The sequence below is a fragment of the Gouania willdenowi genome, chromosome 20 (genome assembly GCF_900634775.1).
Source record: "Gouania willdenowi chromosome 20, fGouWil2.1, whole genome shotgun sequence".
Classification (NCBI taxonomy): Eukaryota; Metazoa; Chordata; class Actinopteri; order Blenniiformes; family Gobiesocidae; genus Gouania; species Gouania willdenowi.
This window is the reverse complement of record NC_041063.1, coordinates 25,963,787-25,977,636: the sequence shown is the minus strand read 5'-3', so window position 1 is coordinate 25,977,636 and position 13,850 is coordinate 25,963,787. Positions and strand designations below refer to the sequence as shown.

Sequence of the window (13,850 nt, the reverse complement as noted above, 5' to 3'; positions counted from 1 at the left end):
ACCTGTAGTATGAGCAGTACATTACTAAGAGATTTACAACACAGCCTTGGTTTTGAACTTGAGCATTGATCATGATTCATGCATGTGTCGAGCGTGCACGTGGGTGGACCAACGGTCATTTTCAGGATGTCCAAGCAGCAGGACACTGATGATGAGGGTGAAGAGGTGCAGCCAGCTGTGTCCGACACCTTCCACCAATTATTCACCATCAGGGATTGTTTTCCTGCCACCGTTAATGCTTTGTTTATTAGACCCCCCCTCCCAAAAAAAGATGGCAACAAATGTGGTGTCAACCATAACAGACATTGTAAACATTGCCCCCGCCCACCCCCTCCATCCTGCACAAGAAGATAAATACAATGACAGTTTTCTGCAGCTCAAAGACGCCCAAATGGGAATAAAAGGCTTCATTTAGCAGAGAACGCCTTCATCATGTGACCAAAGTCACCTTCAACCATCAAATTAAGCGTAAATCTAAATAATAGGATCACGCCCAATCAATCAGAGTTCATTAGTTCCAGAATAATTCCCAAACAATACGCTTCCTCTCCTGTGTGTGTGTGTGTGTGTGTGTGTGTGTGTGTGTTAGATCATCTACAAATGGAATAAACAAAAACTCTTTTGACTTTTTCAGTCATTAATCACTACTTTTCTGATCATATTGTTGCACTTTCCAATATTTATACTGTACATCTGTTCTCTCACACACACACATTCACACTCGCTCAAACTGGGATCTGAAGACCCCCAGGCCAGGGGTCCTTAAGCCATTGTTTGGCGGTCCGTAAATGTTTTTTTTTTCCAATACTTTTTAATACATGATGCACTACTTTGTTACTGAGAAGTGCAGTGGCTATAAATTCGTGCAGATTTTTTTTTTTTTCAAATAAATAGGCACATATTTAGTTTAGCTTTTATTTTTTTAAAATAAATGTACACATATTTTCTTTTTTTTTTTAGATTTGCACATTTTTTTTTGTAAATACATTTGTGCACATTTTTTTTTCAATTAAATGTGCACATATTTAGTTTTTCAAATAAATGTGCTCATATTTTTAGTTCTTTTTATTTTAAATAAATGTGCACGTATTTAGTTTTTAGTTTTTTCAACTAAATGTGCACTTTTTATTAATTTTTTTAAATAAATGTGCACATATTTATTCATTTATTAGTAATACGTTAAACACATTTTATGTCAGATATAAAAAAAAAACTAGTACAGGTGCTCTTTAGATTCATTTCTACTCCAAGTATTCTAAATATTTAAGACAAGACATCATTTCTATGGTATTTAGGGGAACAAATTACAGTAAATTGTGTTTATTTGATGTGAGGATTATTAGGGGGTCCTTACATGAATATTTTCTCTCCTGTAAGGAGTCCCCGGATCTCAAAAGTTTCAGAACCCCTGCCCTACATAACTCATTTTACCCTTATTTAAAATCATCTTTTTACAGTATTTTTCCCGGACGCAATAAATCCTGTAATGCATTTTTATTAATTTTTAAAGCACAAAAATGAAGGATTACCTTAGAGTGAAATGCTTTTTAATTCTCAGCCACACGAGCACAGCATAGAATGGTTTATTTGAGAAAAAACACTTCAGTTTTGCAACTATTAAGTTATTTTATTCAGAGTCAGTGGATAATTGTGTTCAATGAATCTCTGAAAAAGTGAGTCATTCTGTTAACCATTAATAAGATTTCATATCCAAAAATGCCCTGAATGCCATATTTCTCATAACATTTTACACATATCTGAGAGAATCTTTACTCCATTTATCTGGCAGTGATAAAAAAAATGTTTCTTTCATTCCTGATGTGACTGAATCACTTCCTTTCTTTCATTCTCTGTGCGCGTGTGTGTGTGTGTGTTAAAGATTTCCAATTACAGATTACTGAGATGTTTCCAAAAAGGATGGAGTGATGTTCCTCTCTGTTCCATCACATTCCCTCCGTAAAGCCTTTTCTTTTATTCCTCCTGTGCAGACTTTTCTCCACTAAAAGCATTTTTTTTCCACAATCTTCATCACTGCAGCTCTGACCAAGGTCATTTCTGCTCAAACACTAAAGCCTGAGATGATGTAGTGAACCCGTGTCCTGGGGTCAGCGACACGTGCTACAGTATATTCCATCTTGTGGAAACTCTGGGTGGAGTAAACTAACCCCAGGCTTCAGCGTCCACAATTTTCACGGTTCGAAAGGTTGTAGCTGAGCGCTGGGTTTTTATTTTATTTTTATTTTTTTGCGCGTCAAGCAAAATAAAGTTGATCTCGTCATCATGTGCATCAAGCCCAGATGTCCTGTAGGTAGCGTTTCTGCTCCCTGAGCGTGGCCAGATGTTTCATAGCGTCCAACTGATCCACCTTTAGCTCGTCTCTGATCATCTCCACCAGGGCCTCGTTCACATCTTTAGCCATGTTTTTAGCATCCCTAGAAAACACAGAAACACGGTAAATATGAGCGGTATAGTTTGAAGGGCTACCAGTTAGAAAAGAACTTCTTAAATACTAAATGTTCACAGTTTCACTTTAATTAGAGGCTAAGATAATAAAGAAGCCCAGTCATAACTTAAAAAGGTCAGAAATGTTTGTTTCAACATGAAACACTTTTTTTCTCCTAATTTATGCAATTTTATCGTTTTCATGATACATTTTATTGAAAATGATCATCTTCCTATTTTAATACTAGCTACTAACAAACAACTTTACTAGGCAATCTTAACATGAAACACTTGTAAAAATGTTAAAATTATTATCCAAAAATCTACCATGCATTTTTGAAAATATATATTATACTGTATATCATAATATATATAACTTACACCAAATCTGCTACAGTTAAAAATATTTGTCACAATAAACACTGAAAGATGGTTAATTTACTACTAAAACTTTATCTGTCATATATATTTATCAGTGTGAGTTTGAATCCTGGAAAGTAAATCAGATTTTAGATGGAGCTCAGTGATGACTAGAGCCCCTGAGGGCCCCTCACATGGTCCATGTAGGCTACATGGGGCCCACGGACGCCGTGTTGGTGACCCTTGGTGTCCCAAAAAAAAGAAAGAGTTGATCATTGTAAATAATAAATCTTCAAAAAACTAACCTCACTCAAAAAACCAGGAAAGATAGTTGAAATTGTTTAGAAATGCATGCAAAATAGGAGTGTGCATTGATGTGAATCTAAATATATGATACGATTCAGGAATTCCATGTCACGATACAATATATCCAAATATATCCAAATGACATACATTGCCATATATTGCAATATCAATAATTACAAATTTCACCTTTACATGTACAAAATGGTATGAAATACAATTTATTTCATTTTTTCCAAGAAGGAAAAAAAGTAACAACATACCTTTATAAACGTGTTCAGTATGTTTTATGAAAATAAAGTGAAATCCACCTCCAGCTAAAATGTATTGAGGAGTTTAACAAGGTCTGATGAACACATGAATTCATCCCAAGACTTTGGAAAAACTGACATGTGCCATAAAGCCACTAAGTTAAATTTTGCCATTAATTTTCATATTCATGTGTTTGACCTATATTCATGTGAAAGTGGTATAAGCTGTAATTGTAATGTCCTGCAGCGCTCCAAGGAGACGTGTAATTACAGTCCTGGACACTGAGGAGAAAGTCCCACAGATAAGAAAGACCGAGGCTGTTCTTACCCGCAGACATAGATAACGCCGTTCTGCTTGAGCAGGATGTCGGTAACGTGTCGGCTGTGGCGGCGCAGGTTGTGTTGGACGTATTTGGTTGGATGAGCTGAGGAGGTGGAGCCGTCGTTCACCGCGTCGTCCCTGGAGAAGCAAACCTTGAGGTGTGTCAGGGTACCGCTGGACACAAAGCCCTCCAGATCCTCCCTTGAAACAAAAAAACATAAATACGAAGCTCATTCGGATATTTATTGCATTCGATTGGACATTTATTCACTTATTTATTCACTTTCATTAAAAACTCCAATCCTGCATATTTAAGATTAGACATGCGGCCTTCAGCTGCACCAAATAACTCCAAAAACACCCAGAATGACAATAAAATATCCACAAAATGACTTCATAAACACATAAGACGTTTAGAAATCGATACAAAACAAGGAAAGAAATGCACAATAAGACACAAACGCATAGAATAAGAGTAAAATACACAAGTAGGTCCAAAATACACAAAAACAACAATAGAAAATAGACAAAATAACTCCAAAAACACCCAAAATGACAGTAAAACATCCACAAAATTACTTCATAAACACACATGATTTTAAATGTATATAAAAATAGCTGAAAACATACAAAACAAGAATGTAAATACACAAAAGGACCCTAAAACACAAAAACAACAATGAAAAATACACAAAAGAAAAACAAAGAATGACAGTAAAACATCTACAAAATTACTTAATAAACACACAAGTTGGTTATAAATATATGCAAAAACTGCAGAAAATACACAAAACAAGAAAAAAATGACACGAAACAAGACAAAAACACACAGAATAAGAGTAAAATACACAAAATGATTCCAAAACACAAAAACAGTTATAGAAAATTCACAAAATGACAATAAAACATCCCAAAAATTACTTCCTAAACCACATAGACGATTTTAAATATATACAAAAATAGCAGAAAACATACAAAACAAGAATAACTATACACAAAAATGACACAAATACACATAGAAAAATAGTAAAATACACAAAAAAGCCTCCAAAAACACAACATTTTAGTAAAAATCTACACAATGGCAACGAAACAAACCAAAGCAACTTATAAACCACAGAACAAGAATATAAATACACAAAAATACACAAAAACAGAGCTAAAAAAAAACCAAAACAACAAAGGGCCTGTACTACTGTAAGCTAGATAAATATATCCTGATATACTGTATTTCCGTTAGCTTCATTAAACCAAACATTCTCCTTCTCAGAGCAGCTGTACTATGAAGCAGGATATGAACACATTCACTTCAACCTTTGTCCCGCCTACCATGCAACAAAAAGTATTCTTGATTGGCTCCGTTCCAAAAAAGAAACATGTTCCCATTAGTGAATGAAAATATCAATATATTTGGATATAGTTTTCTTTTACATGTATTTTTGGTTAATCAGCCATTGTCTCTACTGTGAGCTTAATGGAAGGACACAAAATAAACATCTTGCTGAACAATTACCAATTCTTATCTCCCTTCCTCATAGTTATTTAAATCCTCCACATTATAATGCAACTCCTCGAAAACTTCCGTTGAACACAAAATTAATCCGTCAAGCTCGATGAAACCAAGCTGTGATGGTGGAAAAATTGTGCCAGATACCCAATTTATCTTTGTTAACAAGAGAGGGAGCAGAAAATAGGAGATAGTGTTTGAACAAGGTCAAGTCTGGTCTTTAAAAACCTTTTTGCATTCGATCCCGATGGTTTTGTGTTTGGGTGAAACCTTGATACTTATCAGTGTTTTTGTCTGGCAACGACTACTTCTTCTTCATTAGTGTTTTTTTACAGGCCTGAGGTGCTTTGGAAACACAAGGAAGGGTGTGAGGAGAGATGGTTTACTGTTGTTTATGAAAGCAGAACACACACACACACACACACACTCATAACAACGCTTCGACATTGTGGCTCTGCCTCAGGGGTGTGAGTGCAGGGCGTAAAAAAGCTTCTTTAAAAAAACAGAGTGCAGCATGAATACCAAAAAACGCACAATTGTTCATTTAAAATTATAGAAAATGTGTTTTTTTGGGGTCCATCCATAAAGTCAGTAAAATGATGGTCCATTGTTCTATGAATCCGTGATAACCACATTTATTTATTCATCTGAATAATATCCACTGTTATCCAGGAACATTTATGATTATTTGCACCCTAGTATATTATCATCTTAAAGACGTAAATACTTGTTTTAATCAGAAATAAAATGAGTTAAAAGTGACCAAAAATGGTGAAAAAGGTGGTGAAATGGGATTTTAAAAACCACAGAAATTGGTTAAAAGCTGCATATTAGAGTGGGCAAAAACGGACAGAAAAAGTGGTAAAAAGGCGTCAAAGTGTCAATATTGGAACAATTAGTTTAAACTGGCAAATATAGGGGCATGACAAATCCTGAATGTGGTTAAATTGGCAAAAATAGGCATGAAATATGGTGAAAAATTATGGTTAAATGTGATGATAATGGCTTAACATTTGGGTAATAGTGGTGGAAAGGGTTCATAAGTGCCAAAAATGTCTTAAAAGAGGAAAAAATGTGCAGAAAAGGCATTGAAATGTGATGGAGAAGTGGCAGAAATAAGAGTAATGTAACAAAAATGCATAAAAAAAGGCAAAAATGGGCTAAAATTTCTTAAAGGCATCTGGCGACCCCCTCCTAGTGTCTCGCGACCCCAAATGGGGTCCTTACCTCAAGGTTAAGAACCCCCAAAGGATAAATATAATGATAGAAAAGGCGGTGAAATGGGATTTAAAAAAATGTTAAAAGTTGCAAATTAGAGTGGGCAAAAAACAGACAGAAAAAGTGGTTAAAAAAAAAAAAAAGGGGTTCAAAGTGTCAGTATTAGCTTAAAAGTGGCAAAAATGGGGGTGTTGGGGTAATGTAATTTAAAAAGTAGAAACAATTAATTTAAACTGGCAAATAATGCATTACAAATCGTGAATGTGGTTAAATTGGCAAAAACAAGCATGAAATATGGTGAAAAGAGGTTAAACAAGACAATAATGAATGTTTTGAAAGTGGAAAAATTGTGCAGAAAAGGCATTGAAATGTGATGAAGAAGTGGCAGAAATGGGAGTAATGTAGCAAAAATGCATTAAAAGGAGCAAAAACTAGTGATGAAAATAGGTTAAAATATGGCAAGTTTGATGTAGTTGCAGAAAAATGGTTGAAAAAAAAAAAGCAAAAATGAGCTCAAATTGGTTCGAAAATATTCTTAGTTACTTGAAGGCAGCTGGCAACCCCCGCCCAGTGTCTTGGGACCCCAAATGTGGTCCTGACCCAAAGGTTAGGAACCCCTGTTCTACATAAAAAAATGTGAAGCTAAACAAAAATCCCTGAAAAACACACACACACTCTAACATTATTTACATATAATCCCTGGTGTATCATTTCAACGGTTTTTCCTTTAAATTTGCAAATAATTTAATGTATTTTCTGCATTCAAAATATCACAAATCAACTTCTCCTTAAAGTGAGCGCTGCAGCGCAGATGAACGCAGTCAGCCCATTCAGCTGATGGCGCGTTGCTCTAATACTGCAAACCTGTTTAAAATTGAGTTCAACTCTTCACAGGCGGCTCATAAAACACACGCTAATCACTTTGGTCAACACCCAGGGAGTATTCATGAGAACGGCCCACACTGTGAGTAAACACTGCCTACTACCTGGTGTGCACTTTATATTTAAATAAAGGGAGCAAACAACACGCTCTCAGATCTATACTGGTATCATTAACGATGTTAATCTATTCCCTTCATTTGATCTGGGAACAACGGCTCAATCGCTGCACACAAGCTCTCTGCTGAAACTGGAAAAAGCATGTGTTGTTACTAAATAAAGACGCTTATAAATGTGTCCAGTGTCTTTTTCTTTAATCCCTGAATGATCATCATTCATGTAGATTTATAAAATGTATTTTCTTTGTTATTGTAATGGTATAAGGTTTTACACTGGTTGCCGACCACAGATCAAAGCGATCAAAGATGCTTTGATCCGTGATCAAAGATGAAGATATATACTATGTACTATTAGTATGATTAGGATGATGAGCATTCCCACTGAAGTATACTTTCAAGTTTCCCAAGATGCATTTGGAACCTACAAGAACAAAATCCTGAATCACACTGACGATAAATATCTCTGTTGATTCTCCGCCTTTACTTTGAAAGTTTTGAAAACATTTGAAGTGAGAAAGTGACCAAGTAGAATATCAACACATTTGATCCATAAAACTCACGTAGACTCATTTCATTTTAAATAATCTCATTTTGTAAATAAGTAGGGATGTAACAATTAATCGTAAGGCAGTTAAAAATCAATTCATAGGTAACACGGTTCACATCGATGCTCTGAAAATTGAATCGCAGTACTTTTTTTAAACAGCAGAGGGCACTATATATATATATATATCCTTCTCTTGTCCAGAAGTATTGGCGGTGGACGTAATCTGCTACTTCTTTCTTTCTGGCCGCCTTCTACTCTTAAACATGTTCATAAATGATTCCTTACCCATTAAGCACCGAAAGAATATCTGTAATATTACGTGAATATCTGTAAGAGTCACGTTTTTCTATTAGCTCTGTCTGCTAGCATAACATCTCTTCTTCACTGCAAGAATTTCTGCATGCCAACCGACCATTAGGTTACCAGCGCCCTCTGTTGGTCCAAACAAATATCTGACGTAAATACAGTGAAATGAAATTTTTAAAGTCCAATTGTTAAGGCACAAAAAACATTTTCAGTTGCACTTTTAAAAAGAAAAAGAACTATTATGCAGTTTTGCATTGTTTACTTTAGAACCAGAATTTAAATTAATAGGCTTCTTCTTCATTTGTATTATTCCTTTATTTATTTCATTCAAGATTTATTTTTAGTTAAATTGCATTGTTTTGAATAGTTTATCAAGGGATTCTTTTGACAATGAAAAATAAAACGAAAATAGTACAGTATTTTCCCAAAAAAATAAAGGAATATTTTTCAGTCATTTGTCTACAGTCCCATTTTGTAAAATAAATCGTATCGTGAACCCAGTATCGTGAATCGAATCAAATCAGAAGTTGAGTGAATCGTTGCATTCCTCGTTCACACTAACAAAGTAACTACTGTTGTTGACTATTGTTCTATGTTTGAATAACATCACTTGATCAAACCTTTTCTAACATCCAGCACTACAAAATAAGTAATAAAAGTATGAAGGATTCATGCTGATATCATATTGAATCAATATCGGTATCGGCCGATACGCAAGGCTGCAATATTGGTGTCGTATCGCACATCCCTAATGTTAATGACATTTTGAACACAGCTAATAAAAATAATGAGGAAGACTAGGGTGAAGAAGATGATTCAGTAAAAAAAAGGAAAAGAGTTAACAAAAAGAATAGGAAGTGTAAAAGAAGAAGAGATGTGCACATGATGACACCAAGACGATGTTACCACACTTGGAGATTCACAGCATATCAGCACTAATTCTGTTGACACGTCTTTTTCAGTCTGGGATGCTTTTCAACGCACTTCCCATATGGCATGGTTTTAATCTTGATCAGGTTTTTCTGGTGCCTTCGTTAAAACTAAAACGTGCCTCTTAACCACTCGAGTGATGGACGGAGGCTCAGGTGTCGGAATACAGACTCATCAAGAAGTTGGCTGTTCAATCCTGAGATAAACATTTCAATACACCAAACTGTCTTTGTGCAAATTAAAGAAGTTTATTAAAAATGGAGGAAAAGTTCCTTTCTAGATGGTCTGTCACTGTTGGTGTATGCGTGTTCACATGTGTGTGTGAAACACTGGCTGTGTTGTAAACATCATACTACTCATACTAAGTCAGACATGCAAGAAATACCTGGATGTATATTATATGAGGACATTTTTCAAGTATGCACAGTGGGAACACTAGTCATACTCAACCGTCCCATGATGCATTGCGAGCGGAATGTAAAATGGTCCAAATACTGACTTCAACCTAAAAGGCAAACATGCCTGTTTCAAAATAAAAGCATCTCTTCTTGTCTTCCATTGGTTGTTTTAACTCTTTTGTAAATAGGGCTCTTACTTTGAAGTTAACCGTAAGTTCAGTCAGTAGCACAATGGACGGTCTCTGAAAATCTTTAAAATGTGTGAATGAAATGTGTCTACATGAGTTTTATGGATCAAATGAGCACATGTTGATATTCTACTTGGTCACTTCCTCACTTCAAATGTTTTCAGAACTTTCAAAGTAAAGGTGGAGAATCAACAGAGATATTTAGCCTCAGTGTGCTTCAGGTTTTTGTCCTTGTAGGATCCAAATGCATCTTGGGAAACTTGAAAGTATACTTCAGTGGGAACGCTCATCATCCGAATCATACTAATAGTATATAGTAGACAGTATATACTCATTGAGTTTGTAGTACGTTAGTGTAGACATTTCCAACACAGCTATTGAAATACTTTGACTAAAATGTCAAGAGTTGGACAATAATCAACACCACTTCATAAAGTGGTTACACTTCAATATCTTGCACTTACTTACTTACAAAGATATTCAAATGTAACAACACACACTAAAGGAACTGATTACACAAGATGTTCATGTAAAATAGCTTTCAGAACGTCCTTTAATACATGTACTGTATATCCTTGAGCTGAGTGGTTAATACGTTCCCAACACCCACTTCTTATATCTGTACTGAGATTTTCATTATGCAGGTCATAGATTTCAAAGGTTTGAAAAGTTTGGGGGCAAGGTGAAGCCTGATGTGTGCACGAAAAGCAGATGCTGCAATTCTGAGAAGGTTGGACAGAGTGTGCTTACACGTTGCTGTCGTAATCGTAATTAAATTGTAATTGCCATGAAAATTCTATAAAAAATTGTCCATTAAACGGAAAACTGGGAAACGATGTTACAGTTCTATGTACAGTCTACTACACATATGTAGTTAATAATTGTTCAAATGTTTCATATCAAGCTTTTACACATTTTACCATTTAAAGAAAAAATTTAAATCTAGGGCTATACTGACACAAAAAAGGTTCAGACGCCCACACCAAAAATATTAAAACCTATTTTTCCATTTATTATGAAGCCTAACAAGGTAATTGAATAAATGGGAAAGAAATTATATGATGTATATTTGTTTTTAGTGTATTTTACAGCTGATTTAGCACCCAATGCTAACAGAAAGCTAACACAAGCGGAATGTCAACTTTTATTAGGTTATTTATTTCAGGCTCAGTAATGTATTTGTATGTGAACTTTAGTAAATGAGAACTTTCTGAAGATCAAATACAGTATTATTATAATTTAACTGGAATTGAACATGGGTAATTGAAAATGTGATTGCAACTGAAAAATGTAATTGACCGAGCTTCTGAACAGAAAACATAAAAAACGCAGAATAGAAACTCACCTAAACAGGTAGTCTCTGTCTTTGTGGCGACATCCATAAAACAGCCACGTGTTGCCCAACACGCGGTCAGGGTGCGTCTTCCTGGTCTCCTCTCTGAAAGTCAAAGGATGGATGTGATGTGAGTGGTGGATCGATATGGATCAGATGAAGGATGGATGGCAGATGGGAGAGAGGTTGGTTTTTTACTCCCAGTGGAGGTTAAAGGAGGGATGTGACATATTAGGTGAAGGCTGATGCACGGAAGCGACCGTGCGTGTAGAGCTTTGACATGAAATGTATTATTAAACTTCACCCAAACAAACATTAGATCATTATAGACAGAAACTGGGAAGGAAAACAGCTTTCACTGAATGGCTCCTTAAACACTGCAAAAATATTATTCAATGCCAAAAAAACCCAACTAAAAAGCTCATTAGAAAATGATTTATTATTTTTTTCTTTCCAGAGGCTTTCAAATTTTGGCAAATCTCCCAGAATCCTTTGCAGGCGGGAGCAGGCTCTGAGGAGGACCGTGTTATCTGTGCTCAGCACCTGCTGTAAAAAGTGACAGCTCAGTCCCAGATAACAGCAGTTGACCTCTGACCTTTCACCATGCCATCAGTCAGCTGACTGTCTAAAGAGACCGCCACGATCTGCTAACCCCCCCTCAGTGGGGGGTGGAGGGGGCTTAAAGGGACTGACCGTGACGGCCGACACTTTGTGCCGTGCTGCTGCACTTATCTGAGGATAGGGTGCATGTTGGTGTCAAATCCATCCATGGATGGTCACAAACTCACTGAATCTCACTGTGGTTTTCAACCATCAGCAAATACATGGCAGCAGAATTATGAGCATAAAAGACCCTGTGAAGAATTACTCTTTAGATTTCATCACAAACACCTAATTACCCAAGAACTCCCTATGGGCTCATGTTATCAGGCAAGATCTTAAAAAAAACATAGTGTCAATCCTGTTGTAAAAGCTCTACAGCAGAACATCCAGTGGGACAAAAAGGTATTTGGCAGCCACCGATTGTGCAAGTTGTCCCCTTTGCAGAAAAGCAGCCCCAAAGCATAATGTTTCCACCCCCATGCTTCACAGTGGGTATGGTGTTCTTGGGATGCAACTCGTTTATACCAAAAGGTTAGATTTTGGTCTCATCTGACCACATGACATTCTCCCAGTCCTCCTCTGGATTATCCAGATGATCACCGGTAAACTTTTGACGGGCCTGTACATGTGCTGGCTTAAGTAGGGGGCACTGCAGGATTTTAATCCTTGACGGCGTAGTGTGTCACTTATGGCGCATTTCCATTGAGCACCAACCTGACATGTGAAACTGTCAGACACACTTTTTTGCTTCCATTCTCACAAGATCACCAACAAAAATCAATGGCGGCCAAACGCTTCCTCTCTGTGCGTGAGTTGATGATTCTACGCTGTGATGATTCTCAGACCCAATCAGTGTTTGCTTTGTGTCTACGTCACATTTTCAGACCAGGGATGCTTTTTTTGGAATCTCAACAAAGGAGGTACTAAAAAAAACAGCACCAGGTACCACGGAGGAGGTACTTCTTCCCAATGGAAATGCGCAAATAGAGAGTAGAGCCGAGCCGAACCTCTCTTCAGGTCATTGACCAGTTTCCCCCGTGTAGTTCTGGGCTGATTCCTCACCGTTTTCAGGATCATTTGTACCTCACAAGGTGAGATCTTGCATGGAGCCCCAAGTTGAGGGAGATTGTCAGTGATCTTGTATTTGATGGTGGTAAATGGTAAATAGACTTGATTTATATAGCGCTTAATCACCACCAAGGTAGTCCCAAAGCCCTTCACAATATCAGCTCATTCACACATCAATGGGACTGAGCTGCCATGCTAGGCGCTAGTCAACCACTGGGAGCAACTTTGGGTTCAGTGTCCTGCCCACGGACACATCGACAGGTATAGACTGGGATCGAACCCCCAACCTCTAGATCAGAAGACGACCTCAAACCATTTCAGTGCAAGAACATATAAATGTTCACGTCACTGCTACTAATGAACATAGATTTCTAATTCCTTCATGTCCACTTCAGAAAGGTTATAAGCCTGTATTCATCAGGAAATTATTCCAAATCAAGCTTCCAGTGTCAACCTATGTACTCCAGTTAATCTCAGACAATCAAAGGAAGCAACAATGCAATAATAAACAACACTTTCTATTACAGAATAGATTTAATCAGCAGATTTGAAACTGAAGGTCACCACAGACAATCCGGAAGGTCAGAGACGAGGAACACAATCACAGCCAAGTCTGTGTTCGGCTATAATAAACAAAGAAAGATTGCTTTTATCAAGCGTTGCTATTAGGATTCAATTTTCCCAGATTTAGTTCAGACATCTTGATGAAATACACAATGATAGGATGAGAAAAAAAAAGATTACTCTGTCATATTAAACAAAGTCATGTGCTACAAAGAATAAAAAAGGTTTTGATTATTCTTTAATCCATTCCTTAAGTTTTAAAAAAACAATAGCAAGACATTTTTTTATCATTATATATAATGCAAACAGCAGACGCCTCTGAAGAAGACTGGCAGTTTACAGTCAGAAAATGTCAGGAGATCAAAGTGAATTTCCTAAATAAAAAAAAGCTGTCTGAATAAATGAAACCTTAAAATATTATTCAAAAAGAAGACAAAACAAACTTGCTGGAATTATTACGCGGAAGTCAAGGAAACATCAAAACGAACAGCAGACGCCTCTGAAGAAGACTG

At 36.5% G+C, this 13,850-nt stretch overlaps 1 protein-coding gene across 3 annotated transcripts in view; it reads right to left on the bottom strand.

The window, feature by feature from the left end:
- Positions 1-1,695: 1,695 nt before the first annotated feature.
- Positions 1,696-13,850, bottom strand: part of mtrr (5-methyltetrahydrofolate-homocysteine methyltransferase reductase) — a 43,929-nt gene continuing 31,774 nt past the window's right edge. For 2 of the 3 annotated variants that reach the window (XM_028434167.1, XM_028434168.1), the window contains exons 13-15: positions 11,116-11,208; positions 3,685-3,879; positions 1,696-2,432 (exon numbers count right to left, since the gene is read on the bottom strand). In XM_028434167.1, coding sequence (XP_028289968.1) covers positions 2,288-2,432; positions 3,685-3,879; positions 11,116-11,208 — 433 coding nt within the window. In that variant the 3' untranslated portion in view covers positions 1,696-2,287. The remainder of the gene's footprint in view (positions 2,433-3,684; positions 3,880-11,115; positions 11,209-13,850) is intronic. The other variant, XM_028434166.1, reaches the window with a different exon arrangement.